Below are 20,902 nucleotides of genomic sequence, written 5' to 3' on the forward strand. Positions count from 1 at the left end.
AGTCGTCTTACTGCATGACTAACAAATATGATTAGTAAATTTTAATTAGTCTCTTATCTACTCTGTGTAACCAAGTCTATTCAAATTTAGGTACCAGACAGATTATTCAGATTATACTAAAAATAATAAATGAGTTCCAGTCTGTATATGTTATGATTAACAATTTTTAAAAGAGGTTTTCAATTGCTATGAAATATACAAGGAAATCAAAAAGAGAGAGATTATGAAAAATGGTGGCTAAAGGTCAGACAAAAAAATACCCACCTTAACTGAAATTAATTTTAACTAAACTATTACTTACACACTTTTTTTTCCATCAGCTAAGACTGCATGGAACAACTTAAACTCAATAAATTGAGGTTAATTAGAAGTTTCCTGAGAGAAATAAAGCTTGATGTTTATAGATGAGTAGGCATAGTGTACTCCAAAACAAGTTCTATACCGCAGTGTTACATGAAGGGCTTGTCTACATGGGGTTGTCCAGAAAAAGTAATCTGAATGAACATGTTAATTTGAAGTGGGTTGGTTAAAATGCATTAAAGCCATGTGCAGATGCTGCTATTCATATTGAAGTGGTTTTACTTCAATTTAACTTAATTCATTTTGAAAATGAATTAAACTACATCAGAGTTAGGCTTCTAATTCTGAATTTGGTTGTTCACAGAGGATTTTAATATGGTTTTTAAATCACCCACTTCAAATCAGACTTCTGTTCATTCAGATTCACTTCCTGGATTTCCGTGCATAGTCGAGTTCTACAACTTTTAATGATTGTTCTTAAATTTTTCTGTTCGTCCAGCCTTTGTCTTTGTTGTAGTGTTGGGTTGTGGATTTTTTTTCTCCTTCCCACTAAGGTTGTTTTTAATCATCTGCTTTTTCAAATTATATTTAGGCTTTTTCATCCGCCTTGAGTCTTTCCCTTTCCAATTTGCATTTTCTTTCTTTCATTTGGTTACTTTTTCTTTGTGTGCATTTTTAAACATTCAGCCTGGTTTTATTTAAATTTTTGATCCTTCTTGTTTTGTCTTTATCCTGCCCTCACACCCAGTCCATCCTTTATCAAACCACCAGAGAAGTAATTCATACCAATAGGGGTCTCCAGCTTCTGCTTCACACCCCAGTCTGTATTTAGCGAATATCATTTTGTGTAGCAGAGACAAGGCATATATCAGAAACAGAGTAGCATCAAGGAACCCATGTTCCCTGTAAGCTGAGCTTTTGGGCAGCCACACAGGAGGGAGTCAGGTGCCATCCAACTGATTATCAGAGCCCGCACAGCCATCCACAGCGGGCAGCATGTGTTTCTATTGGTGGTGCGCATCCCCATGTGCTTTGGTGCACATAGTAAAATTTATTCTGCCCATGGATGGAAGAAAATAGAGGGAGCATCCAAAGACTACAGTACTTGTATCAAATACAGAATCAAAGAACTCTTACAAGTCCCATCAGTTGGTGAGTAGCAACAAGGGGCAATTTCAGCAAGCTTGAGGAAGTCCTAATATGTCTAGCCCTTATTTGTTTCAGCCTCTTTACAATGCAGTAACATACGCACTAGAGTCAAAGAAATTATACTCATTTTTTCCTGCCAGTTTCTCACCTTGAAGTTAATGTCATCACCTTTATTGATCTGAACCTGCGGCTCTAAAAAGTTTGTACGAGGCTGGATCTTCCACTTGGCAGGGAAAACAGCTGTCGCATATTTAGGCCGATATTTTTCATGTTGTTAAATAGTCAGCCCTCAAATTGTCTGAAAGTAACACTGAAGATAAGTAATGTTGCAATTTTACATCTATACTGCTATGTCATTAATTTTCCTTAAGTAGAGCAGAGCATAACAAAGAGGTCATAGGCAGGCCTTCTTTCTTGTCATCCCCTAATAGTTGTAAACCTTCTATAGGAATATTAGCTCTTGTTATGTGATTAATGTCTGCTTCTTCTTCGAGTGTCCCCGTGGGTGCTCCACATTACGTGTCGGGCTCGCCCGGCGCCGCAGATCGGATCTTCCAAGCAGTTTCTGCCGGACCGCGCATGTGCCGGTGCGCGCCACTCCCCCGCGCGCTCCCGGCCACGTGCGCGATCCGGTCCCCGCCAGTTCCTCTTAACCGCCGTCGGCTGCAGACGGAATCCGAACTAGGCTAAGGCCAAGTAGCGTATTCAACGGCTTTAACTGTTTTTTCTTTAAAGTTTTTCAAGTACTTAGGCTACTGCAAGTTAGCCGGTTGTTATTTTTGCAAAAAAAAAAACAAAAAAAAACCAAAAGCAACAAACGAACTACAAGCGGGACAGCTTCAATCCAGTCCCAGTAACAAGCGCCGGAGGCCAGGAGCATCGGGCTATCAGCCCTCCTGCTGCGGCGGGCCATCAGACGGGGAAAACAGCACAGAGAAGGTGCTAAGTACCCGCTTAACAACTGAAAGACTCACCAACAATGTCCTCTTCAGGATTTAAAAAAAAAAAAAAAAAAAAAAAATGTGAGTCCTGCCCAGAGGCGATTAAGGAGAGACAGGGAGATGCGGCTTAAAATGCTGCTTTGGATAAGGCCCTCCAGCCAGACGTGCGGGAGCGGCCGCAGCAGGAGGGACCCTCCGGGGCCCATAAAAGGAAAGCTGCCTCCCTCACTCCATCAGCGCAGAAACGGAGGAAAGTCTCCCCAACCCGATCCCTGCCGGCAGCAACAGCGAGCAGGACGGGAGGAGCGCACAGCCCCCAGCCGCAGCAACAGCTGATCGGCGGGGGCAGGGAGAGCCACGTGGAAGCGGCTCAGCCTCCGATGATCAGCCAGCCGCCCCGCACCGCAAGCAGGGCAGCGGCTTAAAACTGCTTTTCATGAGGCCCTCCAGCCAGACGTGCCGGAGCGGCCGCAGCAGGAGGGACCCTGCGGGGCCCATAAAAGGAAAGCTGCCAAAAACGGAGGAAAGCCTCCCCAGCCCGATCCCTGCTGGCAACAATAGCGAGCGGGACGGGAGGAGCGAGCAGCCCCCAGCCGCAGCAACAGCTGATCGGCGGCGGCACGGAGAGCCACATGGAAGCGGCTCAGCCTCCGATAATCAGCCAGCCGCCCCGCACCGCAGGCAGGGCGGCGGCTAAACAAGCGCCGGTACCGGCGGCACCGCAGGCAGCGGCACCAACCCCCGGGGAACCGGCGGTGCAGAGCGCGCAGGCACGCAGCCTGCGGGCACCGGAGCACACCGCACCTGCGGCACCGCCCTCGAGCGTGCCGAGCTCGGTGCGCACGGGGCCAGAATCCCCTGTACGTCCGGGGGCGGAGTTAACTCCTCAAGGGAGGGGGAAGGCTGCACACAAGAGGAGGCATTGCAGCCCCTCTCCGCACAGGGCTGTGGAGTTGCTTTCTCACAGCCCTCCGCTTATGTTACAGACTCCAACCAGAAGGCAGGGGTCCCCCCTAGCCTACCCGGAGCCCCCTTCTCCATTTTTTGCAACCAGCCTCACCCTGGCTGGGACCACCTTCACCCTTCCTGGGGTTTGAACCGCTGGACTATTATGCAAAATCGCTCTCTCCAGCCCTCCCCCAGACGCAGAGGGTATGCACCAAGGGAGTGGTCTAGGTCACCTTCCCAAGAACAGTGCCTATACTGCCATGGTCGCCCCTACCACGCGGGGCATAGACACCATCGGCTATCTACCAGGGAAAGATCCCCACAAACGATCTCGTACCCCCGAGGGCAATTGCGACCGGGGACAGAGACTCAAGCATCTCAGGGGGGACTGGTTATGGAACCCCGAGATTTTCCCTTGCAAACCTCTAGTGAGAGGGTGTACCATCACCAGCAGGAACCGGAAGGGTCCACAGAGACGTATCCCCGTGGTTCCTCGCTCTCCTCCCCGGATGAGGCTACGGCCCCGGGGGACGTCCATCCTCCGGACGATCTCAAACAGTACCGAGAGCTGTTTTACGAGGGTGGCCTTCACGCAAGGCATCCAGACAGCTAAGGTGCAAGAGAAACACCATAAGCTCCTCAAAAATCTGAGACCTCCGGCCTCCTCCAAAATAGCAATACCGCTTAATGACGCAATCTTGGAGTCTGCCACTGTGATATGGCAGACTCCTGCGACTATTCTGCCTGTCCACAAGAGAGTGGAAAAAAAAAAAAAAAAAATACAACTTCGTGCCGACAAAGGGCACGGAGTTCCTGTTCAGCCACCCACAACCAAATTCCTTGGTGGTGGAGTCGTCGCAATGTGGGGGAACAGACAAACATGCCAAAAAGCTAGAGCTGTTGGGCAGAAAGGTCTACTCCTCCTCCACTCTACTGTTGCGAATGGCAAATTACGCAGCGCATCTAGCGAAACATAATTTCGATAACCACATTAGGTTAACCTCCCTCATGGACTCGCTTCCAGAGGGCAAGAAACCAGTGCTCAAGGCCATCATGCAAGAAGGCTACGCGGCCTCGAGGACGGGAGTTCAGATCGCCCTGGATGTTGCGGACTCAGCAGCAGCGTCCCCAGTACCACAGGGGTTACGAGCAAGGGCGACATCAACAGCACCAGCAGTACAGAACTCCCAGGCGTCGTTCCCAACACAGCCGTGCGTCCTCGGGGCAGGGCCAAAGGCCACAAGTTTGACACACAGATCCAGGGCTGCGCCATCACTACCGTCGCAAGGTCATCCGAAGCGGTTATTCCACCATCGCCTCCGACCATTCTATAACCAGTGGCGAAGGATCACCACAGACAAATGGGTGCTGGAGATCATAGCCACGGGGTACGCCATCCCCTTCCAGTCGCTCCCACCGCCATGACCTCCACCCAGGCCCCACCTCCAGGAGGCCTCCCACGCGGCGAGGCTCAAGCAGGAGGTAGACCATCTCATGCTCATAGGGGCAGTGGAAAGAGTGCCGGAGCAACTGCAAGGGAGAGGGTTCTACTCGAGGTACTTCCTCACGGAGAAAAAGACAGGAGGCGGGAGGTCCATCTTAGTTTTTCGAGGCCTCAACCGGTACCTGCGCAAGCAACGCTTTCGGATGATCACAATCGCCTCCATTCTTACGGCACTAGACGATGGAGATTGGTTCGCAGCCCTCGACTTATAAGACGCGTATTTTCACATAACTATTCATCCGGCTCACCTACGATTCCTCTGGTTTCTCATGGTAGGCAAAGAACATTTTCAATACAAGGTCCTACCGTTTGGCCTCTCCTTGGCCCCCAGAGTCTTCACCAAGCCCTTGGCAGTGGTGTCAGCCTACCTGCACAGACAGGGGGTATTTATATTCCAGTATCCGGATGACTGCCTACTCAAAGGGGCCTCGAAGGAGGAGGTACTACGCATAATATGCGTCACAACAGGCACATTCTCTCGCTCGGCCTGGTTATCAATCTGACAAAATCGAAGATAGACCCCACGCAGGACATAGAGTTCGTAGGGGCACGCATAAATTCTATTACAGCGAGGGCGTATCTACCAGAGACTCCCTTTCGGGCCGTCGGCTCCCTCGTGCAAGTCTTCACCTTCAGCCCTACGGTGCTGGTTCTGACGTGCTTACAGCTGCTGGGCCACATGGCAGCAGCGGCGTTCGTACAACAGAACGCCAGGTTACACATGCGCAGCATGCAGCACTGGCTGGCGAGCGTATACAACCCGGCAGCACACACTGTTCACAGGGTGGCGTCGCCCACAACAGAGGTGCGCAAATCCCTGCAATGGTGGGTAAACCCCGAGAACCTGCTAACAGGGGTACCCTTCCACCAACCACACATATTGGTTTTTCTTACTACAGACGCCTCCCTCATAGGGTGGGGAGCACACATGGGCGAAGAGGTGATGCAAGGGCTGTGGTCCTCCACGGAGCAGTCACTGCACACAAATATACCGGAGCTCAGAGCAGTGTTCAACGCCTGCAGACACTTTCGAGACCATATAACAGGCAAAGTAGTCGGGATCAGTATAGACAATACCTCCACCATGTTTTATATGAATCGGCAAGGAGGAGCTCGGTCCCGTGCCTTATGTGCAGAAGCAGTCCGGTCGTGAAACTGCTGCATCGCCAACAATATAACCCTGGAAGCCTCGTACTTCCCAGGCGTTCACAATGTGAAGGCAGACCAGCTGAGCAGGCGTTTCGCACTCACGCACGAGTGGCAGATCCGTCCCGATCTGCTGCAACTGATTTTTCATGCATGGGGTTTTTCCCCAGATAGACCTGTTTGCTGCTCAGCACAACAAGAAGTGCCCACGATTCTGCTCCAGGGCAGGACTGGGACGGGGGTCCCTGAGGGACGCCTTCGCGGTCTCTTGGAGGGGCCCCCTGCTTTACGCTTTCCCTCCCACAGTGCTCATCCCCAAGGTGTTGCAGAAAGCCAGGAGGGAAGGAGCCTGAATGATCCCGATAGTCCCAACGTGGGATCAACAGCAATGGTTCCCCCTACTCCTGCGCATGTCGGACCAGCCACCGATGCCCCTTCCGGTGGCGCCGGATCTGCTCACGCAAGCCCAGGGGTCCATAGTGCATCCGCACCCCCAAGGCCTGCGACTACAAACGTGGTTAATCCATGGCTCAGCTCCCTAGAGAGCACATGTACGGAGGAAGTGCAGCAAGTCCTAGAAAGTAGCAGGAGGACTTCCACCAGGAAGACCTACAAGCAGAAATGGACTCGCTTTACGGCATGGTGTTCTACCAAACAGCTAGCCCCCCTTTCGGTGCCTATGGCTGTGATATTAGTGTATTTACTGGACCTCCAGAGAGGAGGACTCTCGCTATCCTCGTTTAAGGTCCACCTTGCCGCCTTTTTGGCATTCAGACACGGAGAGACAGGGCACACGGTGTTCGCCCATCCCATGGTTACCAGGTTCCTTAAAGGGCTGGTAAACCTATACCCCCCCCTCGGAAACCGCTTCCACCTTCGTGGAACTTGGACCTGGTGCTTAATGCGAAAAGGGGACCACCGTTCGAGCCTTTGGCCACGGTTTCCCTCTGCCTCCTTATGATAAAGACGATCTTTCTTCTCGCAATTACGTCAGCTCGCAGGGTGAGCGAGCTTGCGGCAGTTATGGCAACGCCACCCTGCGCTGTTTTTTCCAAGGAGGCGGTAACCATACGGCTGCATCCAGCCTTTGTTCCTACAGTTTCTTTCTGAGTTTCATACTAACGAACCTATTGTTTACCCTCGTTTTATCCAAAGCCTCATACCTCTAGCAAAGGGGCGCGCCTACACCTCCTGGACGCGAGGAGGCGCTAGCTTTCTATATAGACAGGACCAAGTCCTTCCAGAGAACAGATAGACTCCTAGTCTCTCTCGCTCCCAAATCAAAAGGAGAAGGTCTCTCTTCGCAGAGAATCTCGAAGCACATTGTATCTTGCATAGAAATGTGCTACCAACTCAAAAAGACTCCTTTCCTGGCCATGCCCAGGGCTCATTCCACTAGGGCGGTGGCAGCATCAACAGCCCTTTTTCAAGGGCATTGCACTAAAAGACATTTGCAGAGCGGCGACCTGGTCATCCTGTGACACCTTCGCCAAACATTACGCCCTTCACAGGGTATTCCAAGAGGATACCCGTCTCTCGACAGCGGTCCTCTCGGGGACAAGCTGCACATAATCCGATTACCCACCTCCTATCTTGGGTTACTGCTGGGTAGTCACCTAATGTGGAGCACCCACGGGGACACTCGAAGAAGAAAGAGAAGTTACTCGCCGTAGTAACGGTGGTTCTTCGAGATGTGTCCCCGTGGGTGCTCCACTACCCGCCCATCCTCCCCGCTCCGGATCTCTGTTTAGTGTTTTGCAGGAGCATCCGAGGCGGTTGGTCAAGGAACTGGCGGGGACCGGATCGCGCACGTGGCCGGGAGCGCGCGGGGGAGTGGCGCGGTCCGGCAGAAACTGCTTGGAAGATCCGATCTGCGGCGCCGGGCGAGCCCGACACCTAATGTGGAGCACCCACGGGGACACATCTCGAAGAACCACCGTTACTACGGTGAGTAACTTCTCTTTATCCTTACACCACACCCCCTCTTGATAACTAGACACTACGGTATTTTTTCCAACTCCCTGAAATACTGACTGCTGCATTTTCTGCTTGACCAATCATTGACTAGCTATTTTTTAACAACATAGTTCATCTCCTCTAGTGAGGAAGTGCTGCATATGTAGCTCTTTTAAGGGTGGGATCTCTAAAAACATTGCTAACATTCTGCAGATGAGCAGACAAGGAACCAGTGGATTCTGGAGCTCTTTCTGTTGTTAGAGGGCAACAATTTTATGTGAACTCATGTGACCATCAATCAATTCCATCTGGATCTTGGGTGTTTGTTTATTTTCTTTGATGGTGACTTTCCTGGACCAGTAGGGAGATGTGAGGGTCAGAACTCATTTAGCAGGTCTTATCGCTCGGAATAAAACAGACATGCTAGCGCTGATGGCATACAGACCAACAGTGTTTCTTTCCTGAATATGTTACCTACTCATCTCTCAAGACAAGCCTTTGCTTTGCTTTGCTTTGCTGATATATGTATTGCTTGTTCAAACCTGCAGTAGGAAGCTAGATAACAGGAAATCAGGTGGAGATTCTGCACAGTAGCTTTCCAGCAGAAACACATGAAGTAGCTTTGAAGATAGTATAATTTCCCTTTGTATAATACAGTGCATTGTTCAGTGGTAGAAGAAAGCAGCTCACTCCATGGACCTTTGCCACTGCCACATGACATTTTCATCTCTCTTTTAAAACATTACCACCTAACTGAGCAGAATACTTAAAAACTGTAGCCTCTCATGGTTTAGTTCTGATCGTGTTTGCTGAATGTGCACCTTAAGGGTTATCAGTGCCTGCTGAGCCATTTCAAAATGTCCCTACTCATAGATCTGAGAATGCATGCCTGACAGGCCAGACATACCAGGTGAATACCAATATCATAAACAAAGGTAAGGGGGCATTTGCTATTTTGGTTTTAGAATAATTGAGTTTCAAGGTTTAAAAATTTCCTGTGACAAATTGTAAGCATTACAGGTGATTGTTCTTTTGCTGTGACACCCTTGGGTAATGTGTAGAGAACAGCGTTTTTGGTCACCCACTAAAGTTTTCCTCTTTGTTCCCTGATTACCATGTGATAAGACCAAAAACCAAGTTGCAGTACAAATGATTTCATGGGACTGACCCCAGTCAATTTATTTTTTAGCTTTATGTCTATTGATATATAGAAGCAAGGAATTAGTTTTCATTTTGTCGATATTTGAGACTCATAAAATGCCATTCAAAAACATTGAGCTAATATAAAATAAACAACTAAAGGCTGCTCAGCTCAAAGAAATGTTTGGTCAATTAAGACTGTGATGACCTGAAACTCCTCCCTGTTTTAACTCCTCCCTCCTACTGTCTCCTCCAATTAATGGAAAAATTGTTGTGGTGCTCCCCTCAGCAGAGTGTCTCCTCCCTACTAATTAACCCTGAAATTACATTTATATAAAACACACACATCAAGATTTTAAAGTGTAAGGCTCAAATCCTGCTTCCACTGATGGAAATGGGTGATCTGCTATTTAGTTCTGTGGGGCTGACTTTTGGCCATAAAAGCAAAATAAATGTGAGATGCTCTTATTTTAAGAAATAAACTAGTGAAATAATAAATAAAAATTGTATCTGAACTGTAATTCTTTGAGGATGGTGTATCTGATTTCCAGTCACTTGTCTGAATGTGTTATTCTTTTCATTCCTTCTTTCATAAGAAACCAATTACGTCCTCTTGGCATTTATTGCAGATGAACAGGAGAGTTCTGGAGCAATTATTTACACTGTAGAGCTCAAGCGTTATGGTGGTCCACTTGGAATCACAATTTCTGGTACCGAAGAGCCCTTTGATCCAATAATCATCTCAAGTCTTACCAAAGGTGGTCTTGCTGAAAGGTAAATTTGAAAAAATTATAAATATGACTTCTGCTTATTAAGTTCATTTCTTCCTTCATTCACATGTACATGTTAATTTTTTCTTGCTTAGGAATGTGTTGATTTTACCAACAGCTTCAAAAAAGATAAACTAACAAACCATTTCCATTCTTTGTCATTGTTTTATATCTTCTGTGATTTTGCCAACCTATGCAGTATCATGGATATTTTATCAGAATATTAATGAACCTAGAGAAGGATTTTCTTAGAGAGATAAGGACTGCTGACTTTGTGGTAAATCGTCTAAGAAAGCTCTTCCAACCAGCCTGCTCCATCACATGAAGATTTTATGAACACCTTTTGAAAAGATGGCAATGGAATAGCTAAATGACTGTGTGTGCAAAAATCTAAAATACACACATGTATACAAGTATACATATATACTCTTCATGCATATGTAACCCACACACCAACTGGGACTATGTCAACACTACCAGTTACATTTGAATTTAAGGCAGTTAGCTAGATTTTAACAAGTGACTGTCTTTACTGTAAATACCATCAAGTTAGGGAGCACTCATATCAATATCATAACGTGCTTGAAGCCAGCTGGCTGTAGCATCAAGTTCTAATTTAAAAGTTCGAGTGAAGGGTGGCGTAAAAGCACCATGTCTTTGAATCGAACTCATTAGCCTCCAGAGACTGAGTCGTTCTGCTACACCTGGCTCCCGGCTCTCCGTCATGCATGGGAGCAAGGAAACTGACCTGCATTGCTGCACCTGACTCCCAGCTCCAGCAAGCCAGGTGCAGCAGTTCTGGTCAGTTTTCCAGCTCCCCCAAGCTGCGGGGACCTGGTAACCAGGCCGCAGGGTGAGCTCTGTCAGCAGTGAGGGTGCAGCAGGGCCCAGGGGAAGGCACAGAATGCGGGGCTGAGGGAACTGTGGGATAGGTTCCCACAATACACTGCTGCAACAGTTGATGTTTGGCCATTCAGTGTGGCAGCACTAACTTGACTTTGTGTGGACTTTGGGGAAGTGAGGGTACTCAAAATCGAATTTATAAAACCCAAAGTTATAAAATTGAATTTAATAAAATTGAATTTATCTGGTGGTGTAGATGTAGCCTGGCTGTGGTTCACTGTCCTGGGTAGTGGCACCTAGACCACTTACAGAGAAAAGAATAAGTATCCTGTACAACCTTAGCTGAGAGCCAGCCTTTAGCTCAGATTGTAGAGACTCATGTGCTAAGCTCCGGAGGTCCCAGGTTTGAGTCTGTCTGTCGGCGGTTACACGTACACACACAGTCTGCATTTGTGTATGGGATTTAGCATAGCTGATGCATTGGGCACACATGCACCCCTGCATCACTCCCTCCCCGCAGTCATCATGAGCACCACACCCTTCCAATGCATATGGGGCAGTCCTGCCCCTCCCTTGCAGTGGCATGGCCTGAAAGTGCTACTCCTAGGCCACACTGTTCCAAGGGAAGAGGGGACTGCCCCCACACCCATCAGAAGTGGCATGGCACATCTGTGGGAAGAGATATGGGGGGACAGAGCAGGAGCGGGGAGAGAGTGGGCCATGGGTGGGGCAGAGGCACTTGGCCGATGTACCCCCTGCAACCCTCGCACTGGTTGCTTCATGTATAGTGGCACCCTTAGAAAATTGGAAACTGCATTACAAAACATTTATTGAGGATGTAAAACATTCCCTACAGTCAGAGCTGCATAGGGAATAATGCAAATATTGAAGTCACCGTCTCTATTTATTTCAGGACAATTTGGCATACTTTAAGGGTTGTTGTTATAAGTATGTATGTTTGTGTTATATCCAGACCAATAAAAAATTCTGTATACTTGAGCAATGCATCATATTGAAACATTATGCATCCTTTGCAAATCCACTGAACAAACCACTGTTCAGTAATGCTTATTTTATTGCTAATTGCAAATGTACTATTTTGTAAAAGCAGTATTACATTTAATAGTTTATGTAGATATTATTTGTTTGATAATGTTCAAGTCCATAACCATCGCTTGGATGTTCAGAACCTGTGTGAAAAGAGGTGGGCGATTTTAAGCCAAGATTTTTGAAAGGTAATTTCAGTGCCTCACTTGAGATATATCTGAACAGATTCTGATTTTTAGAAATGTCTGAGCACCCACTCTCTGAACATTGGGCCTCTTTAAGGGATTCCAAACTGAGCACCCATAATCAATGTTAATTTTCCTAAACCCTGTACTTTGTTCCTGTTGGAGAAGTGCCCCTGCATGTCATAGAATCGTAGAATCATAGGGCTGGAAGGGACCTCAGGAGGTCATCTAGCCCAGCTCCCTGCTTCAAGCAGGATCAACGCCAACTAACTCATCCCAGCCAGGACCTTGTCAAGCCAGGACTTAAAAACCTCTAGGGATGGAGAATCATCATTGTAACTAATACCTTTGCTGGTCATCTTAAAGGCTGAGAACTGAATGAACCATGAAAGTAAATACGTGGGGAATGAACCATGTGTATTGATATACAGAGTTTATCTTCTCTTTCCTGGAGGTGATTCCTACAGAATAGGCATGTTGGGCAAGACATTGCATTCCTTTTACTGCTGCATTTGCTTTATCTGTCCTGTGATTATGAGACTTCAGTTACCAGAGCTGTCAATGTGGTACTTCTGTAAACATTACATTTAATTTAAAGTTATTAAAATATTTTAGGCTTTCTAACAATTGAGCACCATGCAGGCTCCTTAAATGATCATCTCAACCACATTTTGCTATAGCAAAACAGACAGAAATTTTCATTGCTGTGCATTATCTCTGCTACTGGCACTTACAGCAAAAGTAACTTAATTTTATGCATCCTTAGTGGCAAATGTACTGATTAAAAGTAGTTCCAATTATAAGACCTTACATGTGAAATTAAAAGAAACAATCAAAAATACATTCATTTGTCTCAAAATATACTAAGAAATTGGCTTTGCTGTGTTTTTCGGTTGATCTTTTCAGTGTTTTATTTCTGATACTTTAGGACAGGTGCAATTCACATAGGCGACCGCATCCTAGCAATAAACAGCAGCAGTCTGAAAGGAAAACCTTTGAGTGAAGCCATACATTTGTTGCAGATGGCAGGAGAGACTGTCACCTTGAAAATTAAGAAGCAGACAGATGGTGAGTAAGACTAGAATTAGCAATTATGCTCTTGAACCAGTGTATTTCTACACTTTAAGGAGCACTTGAACATGTATGTACCATGGGAAATTTTTTGTCTATAGTGAAAAGAAGGAAATTTTTTGGGTTTTTTTGTTGTTTTTTGTTTAAGTTTGCAATGAGGCTATAATCACTTTTGCTTTTAAACCCTGTTTAGCTGCAAGCCCCAAGACATTTTCCATCTCTGGTCACTTAAGTGAACTGAGTGATGCTGAAGATGAAAACTCTTCTACACAGAAACCAAGCAAACTCTCAGACATTTATTGTACTACAGTTCCTAGTGTGGACAGTGCAGTAGAATCATGGGATGGTTCTGGTGTTGATACCACCTTTGGAAGTCAAGGTACAAACAACAGTTTCAACCACCACCTAACAATGAAGTGATTAGATGTATGAATCACCTCTCTCCATGTTAAGTAAAAATGTTACACATCAACTTTCATTTTTATACTTCACCATGTGCACCTCGTATTGTGATCACATACCTTGGTATTTGGTATTATTTCCTACAGCCAAGTGTACTTGAGTTCAATCTTTCATGGCATTATGATGGGTTATGAGGCATTTATCAGTATATTAACAGGCTTGCATTAGCTTTACAAATGTCAGAATGGCCCAATCCATAGTTCATCCATAGCTAAATGAGATTATCCTTCAAGATTAGATTAATACAACCCAGTAAACACACTGAAAATGCTCATTAATTTGAGCATCTGAGAAACATTCTGAGGTAGATATGCTGGAGGGTAGGGATAGGGTCCAGAGTGACTTAGACAAATTGGAAGACTGGGCTGCAAGAAATCTGATGAGGTTCAATAAGGACAAGTGCAGAATCCTGCACTTGGGCCGGAAGAATCCCAAGCATTGTTACAGGCTGGGGTCCGACTGGCTCAGTAGTAGTTCTGCAGAAAAGGTCCTGGGAGTTGTAGTGGACGAGAAGCTGGACATGAGTCAACAATGTGCCATTGTAGCCAAGAAGGCTAATGGCATATTAGGTTGCATCAAGAGGAGCATGGCCAGTAGATCTAGAAAAGTGATTATTCCTCTTTATTCGGCATTGGTGGGGCCGCATCTGGGGTACTGTGTCCAGTTCTGGGCCCCCAGTTATAGGAAGTATGTGGATACACTGGAGAGGGTCCAGTGGAGGGCGACCAAAATAATTAGGGGGCTGGAGCATATGACCTATGAGGAAAGGTTGGAGGAATTGGGACTGTTTAATCTGCAGAAGAGACAACTGAGTTGGGACTTGATAACAGCCTTCAACTTACTGAAAGGAGGCTGCAAAGAGGCTGGAGAGAGGCTGTTCACAGTGGTCACAGATGGCAGAACATGGAGCAATGGTCTCAAGCTGCGGTTAGGAAGGTCCAGGTTGAACATAAGGAAAAACTTTTTCACTAGGAGGGTGGTGAAGCTTTGGAATGGTCTACGCGGGGAAGTAGTGGAGTCTCCGTCCTTGGAGGTGTTTAAGTCTTGCCTTGACAAAGCCCTGGCTGGGCTGATCTGATGGGTTTGGTCCTGCCTTGGGCAGGGGGCTGGACTTGATGGCTTTTTTAGGTCTCTTCCAGCTCTATTGTTCTATGATTCTATGAACATTCTCACTGGTTTTTAAGATGACTACAATGAAGATGTATTGTAAACTGCTGAAGAGGAACCCAAGCAATCATTCAGTGATTTGTTACTCTTTTGTTTCTTCCTCATTCCCACAGCACTAAACTTGAACTTTTAGCACTTAAAATAATCACTGGGTTTAAAGAGATTATTTAATTAAAGAACTAACCGGTTTCTTATTACCTGCCAATATTTACAGTTATATTTGACTGTTTGTTTAATAGTATTTTAATAATTCATTCTAAGTATGTAAGGGTGTTTCTAGGTTATATCTTAGGTTCTTATAGAAAATATAGGCAGTTCTTTAACACTCTGGGTTACAAAAAAACAAAGAGGCTTCCAAACATTTTCATATTTTTTCTTTCACTTTCTTTTAAATTATTTCTGTACTACTACTGGTGTGCACAGTACATCTTTTCTCAGACAGATCCCCTAACCCAGGGGTGTCCAAACTTTTTTCAACAGAGGCCATGTGGCAATTTTTCACATGTTCCAGGGGCCGGACACAGAATAGAACCAAACCTCCCATTCTTCCCCAGGCTTTAACCCCTCTCAGCTCCAACTCCTGCCCCCCAGGCTTAAACCCCTTGCAGCCCCAACCCACCCCTCGTTGCCCCCAGGCTTAAAACCCTTGCAGCCCCAAACTTGCCCTCCATCCCCAGGCTTAATCCCACGCAGGCCCAAACTGTTCCCCTCCTGCCACCACACTTAACTGCAACATGAAACATCAGACAAGTCACTTTGCAATAACATGGGTGGATCTAATTTTCTGCACATGCACATTTTCCAAGCATCATTTGTTCAATTAATGTTTCATACTGTAAAAAAGTACATAAGTCGCCAGGCTTAACCCCCTGCAGCCCCAAGCCGCCCCCAGGCTTAAACCTCCCTGCAGCTCCAAACCACCCCAAACCCACAAAATCCAGGAATCACTTACCTTGCACAGGAACTCCAAGTGCTGATGCCCTCTGCTGTTCCTTCACCATCTCCTCTTCACCACAGCTTTGTAGCTCCCCCAGCCCTCCGGCTCCCCACATGTAGAGCATGGCAGGGATAGCTCTCAGCGTCCTGCCACGCTGACACAATAGGACTTAATTTAATTGATTTAATGTCCTTTAAACCAATTAGTCACATGCTACACTCTCGGCGTGGCAGCAGTGTGAGCCGCAAATGGCTCCTTAAAGTGCCACATGTGGCTTGGAGCTACTTAGCCGCCTTTTAAAAATAGTGCCACTGCCTGCTCTGTTGGCTGGATAAAAAGTTTCTGCAGGTCAGATTCTGGCCTGTGGGCCATGTGTTGGACACCCCTGCCCTATCCCAAGGTGATTTTTCTTCCTCTGCTGTGCTTTCACGAAATTGTTCAGTTGTATCTTCCTCTTTACATGTCTCCCAAAACTTTTGTCAAGTCGTCTTTGGGGCATGAGCAGTCAAATCAGTTGGTCTGCTGTGTTTTACTCCCGTACAGAGAATTGGGCCAGACTTTGGTTCAATACATTTCCTTGATAGACTGAAATTCTTTGCTGATTACTTTAACTGCATATATTTAATTAATCTGTGTCTGGTTCAATGAATGTCATTTTCTGACAATTTTCTGTTGAAGAATTTCTAATAGTATTAGAGCAAGAAGTAGCTGATGTCAATATTGATTGCTGGCTTTCTTGTATTTAATTTTTAAGTATTTTATGGTCTTACTGTGCATATCCTAACAGTATCTCTGTCTTGTACAAAAGGGTCTCCCAGCAGTATCTGAGAACCCAACTTTTCTGTGTTTTCTGGTTAATTATTATTACAGTTCCATTTTCTTTGGCGTAAAATGATACTGATACTTAACCCAAATAAACCATAGATATAACATTTGACTTCAGTGGAGTTGCAATAAGTAGGAATCTGGCCCATTTTAATTTTCCTCTCCCTTTTTCTGTCCCTTCTGTACTTTGATCTGATTGGCAGAATAAATAATTTTATCTTTTCTTTAGTTTTTTGATAATTTTAAGGGAATACAATACAATAAAACCCCAAGTTACACAGGGGTTGTGTTCCTCGCAACCCCTGCATAACTCATATTTCTCGTAAGTGGGGAGGGGGACCCGTCCCTCTTCCTCCAAGCTCCTGGGAGCCTGGAGCCAAGTGCAGCAGCACCTTGTCACTTTCCAAGTTCCTGCTCAGCTGCGGGGAGCTGGGAGCCAGGTGCAGCAGCACCTGATAAGTTTTCCTGCTCCGGGCTGCTTGCGGGAGCTGGGAAACTGACCAGGCACTGCTGCTTCTGACTCCTGGCTCCCTGAGGCTGAGGGGTTTCTCCCCTGCCTCCCTCCTCCCCATTCCCTCCTCCTCCGAGCCCTTGGGAACCAGGTGCAGCAGCGCCTGGTCAGTTTCCTGACTCTGTGCTCGGGAGCTGAGAAATTGATCAGTCCCTACTGTGCCCAGCACCCTGCGGGGGGGTCAGAGGAGAAGGGAGGGGGAAGCCCCTCAGCTCCTGGGAGCAGGGAGCCAGGCGCAGCAGCACCTGGCTCCTTGGGTCTGAGGGGCTTCCCCCACTCCCGGCAGCGGCATCCCCATGGCTTCACTCAACTGGGGGAAGCCAGGGGAAAGCTGAGTGCTGCTCCTTTTAGCACTCCACCACCGGCTCTAAGCTGATGCCCTGCCAGGCTCCAGCCACTTGCGTCCCCCAGCTGGGGGAAGCAGGCAGCTGGAGCCTGGGATCTCAACATTTATGTTAACACAATTAACGCATTTGTTGAAATCACATAAAGTGGGGGTTTGCTGTACTATGAAAGGTGGTAGATTGATCCGGAGTTAATCCTCTGTTTACCTACAGGACAGTGTCAGTGCAGGCAGTGACTGTATAGGCAATGACAGTTTATACTTTTCTATGCTGTTCCACCAGCGTACTCAGATGTAGTCCTGAAGGAAGATGAGACCTTAGTTCAGACTGTATGACCACAAGGCCTTGTTCCCTCTGCTGAGATTGCTAAAGAAAGGGCTCCAAAGATGGACTGAATGAAGGAATCACATCAATTCCCTGATTAGACTTTTCATTATTAGGAAAATGCTTGTCATCTGCAAATGACCAGACTCACATTGCCACAGTGATTATCTCCTTGTCAAAATCATCATCATCATCATCAATAACCGTGGGCTCAGCGCCCGTTGGTGTCTAATGCCTCTCTCACTATTTCCTTCCATCTTTCCCTATCCAGTGCAGAGTGTCTTAGTTTCTGTAGACTAACTCCACACCAGTCTACTACATCATCTATCCATTCTCTGTGGCGTTTGCCTCTCCTATTCGAACCATCCATTATGCCGAATACCAGGGTCTTGATTTTTTGTTCGTTGTTCATTCTGCAAATATGTCCAAATAGTTGTAGCTTCCATTTTATAACCTTCTGCAGCAGATTCTCTTTTGGCTCTATCTTCCTATATAATTCTTCATTGGTAACCTGCATCCATCCTGTTCTCAGAATCTTTCTATAACAACCCCTTTCGAACACCAATATTCTTCTTTTCGAATCTTTTGTTATCACCCAAGTCTCGCATCCATACAACATGCTGCTGAATACACACGTTTTCAAGATGCCCGGCTTCATTCCTAAGATTATTGCTTTGCTTTTTCAGATCTTATCCATCCCCTTCAAACTTGCTCTTGCTTTCACTATTCTAGTCACTATTTCCTTTTTACAGTCTAGATCATACGTTACGTTGCTCCCCAGATATGTGAACTTCTCTACATTTTCTAGTTCAATACCATTGACGCTGATCTTCCTTCCTATTTCCTTATCTCCAAATACCATTGTTTTTGTTTTATCGATGTTCATAATCAGTCCGTACCACTTCCCTTCTTCGTTTAAAACCCACACTGTTTTCGCTAGCTTCTCCTCATCTTCCTCAGTGATAACTATATCATCCGTGAACCTCGAATTGTTAATTCTTTTCCCGTGCACAGATATCCCTTCGACCTCTTCCTTGATCTTCTCCATCGCTCTCTCCAGATGTGCGATGAAGATACTTGGCTATATTGGATCTCCTTGTCTCACACCTCTACTTGTTTTAAACCAACTGCCCAACTCCCCGCATGTTCTCATCGCTGCCTCTGCATTATCATTGATATCCTTCAACAACCATATCAGTCTGCTATCCACTCCATATGACTCCAACACCATCCACATCACTTTCTGATCCATACTGTCAAATGCCTTTTTTAAAATCGACGAAGCAAGTGTATACGTTTTTGTTCTTTCATCAAGCTTTTTCCACTATCAGTCTTAGTGCCAATATCTGCTGTATGGTACTTCTATCTTTTCTGAACCTTGCTTGCTCATCTGCTATATGTTCTTCTATCTGCGATCTTAATCTCTCAGTCAGTATCATCATCAGCACCTTACCTAGATGACTTGTTAAGACAATCGTTCTGTAGTTCTTGCACTCCAATATACTTACGTTCTTGGGTATTGTCGCTAGCACAGATCTTGTCCATTCCTCAGATGCCTTCCCTTCTTTCCACACTATATTACATAGTCAGTGTATATCCTGAATCATGCTTTCTCTGCCATATTTGATCATCTCTCCTGTGATTTTATCATTACAGGGCTCTTGTTGTTCTTTAGTCGTTTCACTGCTTTTTCTACTTCCTCGTTCGACATATCGGTCTTGCTCTCGATGCTCAGGGGAGATATCTCTTTCAGTTCTTCAGTCAGTCTCTCTGACACACTCAGGTCCAACCGTGCTTTGTATAAATGGGTGCAATATCTCGTCCATTGCTGCACAATCTTCTCCCTGTTCATGAGCATTTCTTTGTTCTCATCTTTGATCACCATCTGCTTTGGTTGCCATTTCCTATTAATTTTCCTAATTGTCTTGTACACCTCCCTGGTCTTACATTTGCCGTAATACCGCTCAATATCTTCACATTGCTCCTCTAACCATTTCTCGTTATCCTTTCTGGCTGCTTTCCTTACCTCATTGCATTTCATCCTATATTGCTGTTCTGCCATCTCAGAAACATCTCTTCTGATCTTCAACGCTCTCTTCTCTTGAACCAACTTCAGTGTCTTCTGGGTAATCCACTTCTTATAGATCTTTTCTTCTTCTGGAACAGTCTGCTCAATTGCCTCTTCTATAGCGATGGCTCTCCCCATAACTCTCTTATCTAGGTCTTTCTCTGTGGTGATATTCTTAATCTTCTCTTCGAGTGCTGCTCTGAATGCATTCCCTGTTTCTTCCTCACATAGCCTTGCCACATCTCTTCTTTTCTTAAACCGTGTCTTACATTTTCTTTTCAGTTTTATCTTGATGTTTGCGATCACTAGACTGTGGTCTGAGTCTATATCCACTTGTCAAAATGCAGACTAACAGCTATGTATAATGCACCTTCCTAGGCTAAACCAATAACTGCAAGCAAATCTCCCTCTATCTTGGACATACGATTCCACGCCTGCATTGGTATATCTCATGTCTCTGAAACAGCCTGAGGCTTTTTATGTCTTCCTGTGAAAATCCTCTTGCCTTGGTACTAAAATCCCCTCCTCCATATTCAATTCCATCCCAACCTGACCTGTCCCTTCTGAGTTTGGCTCCCTTTACAAACCTTTCTTGGCATAAATAAAAGCTAAGGAAATTCAGGAGTCTTGGCTACCCTCTGGTAGCACCGCTAGAAAATGCTTTCTCTTATCTGTTACAATGATTTAATGTTAGTGGAAGTACTTCTCCGACACATGGACTGATACTATACTAAAAACCACTGGCTAAGATGCCAGCATGAATATTCCCTGTAGAGTAATCCATCGTGCACACATTCTCACAAGCAAAACCCTTACCTAGACTCCCGTCTGGGAGCATTAAGGCCTGCTGTTCAGCCAAAGGAGTAACTCCTTAGCCACGCTGTTTAGAGAGAGGCAATTCCAGCCAGACTCAAGGAAGTAAGTAAGCTGCTCCTCTTTGTGGATGACAAATGCACAGAACTTCTCAACAAATGAGAACTTCTCCATCAAACATGTGAGCAGAAAGTTCCTCCACCCAGGTTAAAAGTGGAAGCGTAGAGGGTCAGTGCAATGGACCAAATGGATGGACACGAGCTGTTCTAGTCATGGTTTGACAATACAGTAGATTCTGTTTAGAAAGAGCCTCTTGGTTGCTGCAAAATATTGCTGTTTGCCAGAAGTTGCTAATAAGCAGCAAGCAGCGGCCAGGGAAGGAAGTGCTGTGGCCTGCTGCTCCTGGCTGCAGCCTTCCAGACCCACCCCCAGGCTGGACAGGAGGTGTGGA

The 20,902-nt window shown here is 46.0% G+C and overlaps 1 protein-coding gene across 5 annotated transcripts in view; it reads left to right on the top strand.

Moving 5' to 3' along the window:
- Positions 1-20,902, top strand: part of GRIP1 (glutamate receptor interacting protein 1) — a 559,979-nt gene that overhangs the window by 508,338 nt on the left and 30,739 nt on the right. For all 5 annotated transcript variants that reach the window (XM_075013442.1, XM_075013403.1, XM_075013414.1 and 2 more), the window contains 3 exons: positions 9,714-9,858; positions 12,858-12,997; positions 13,194-13,379. In XM_075013442.1, coding sequence (XP_074869543.1) covers positions 9,714-9,858; positions 12,858-12,997; positions 13,194-13,379 — 471 coding nt within the window. The remainder of the gene's footprint in view (positions 1-9,713; positions 9,859-12,857; positions 12,998-13,193; positions 13,380-20,902) is intronic.

Source organism: Carettochelys insculpta, chromosome 1 (assembly GCF_033958435.1).
Source record: "Carettochelys insculpta isolate YL-2023 chromosome 1, ASM3395843v1, whole genome shotgun sequence".
Lineage (NCBI taxonomy): Eukaryota > Metazoa > Chordata > Testudines > Carettochelyidae > Carettochelys > Carettochelys insculpta.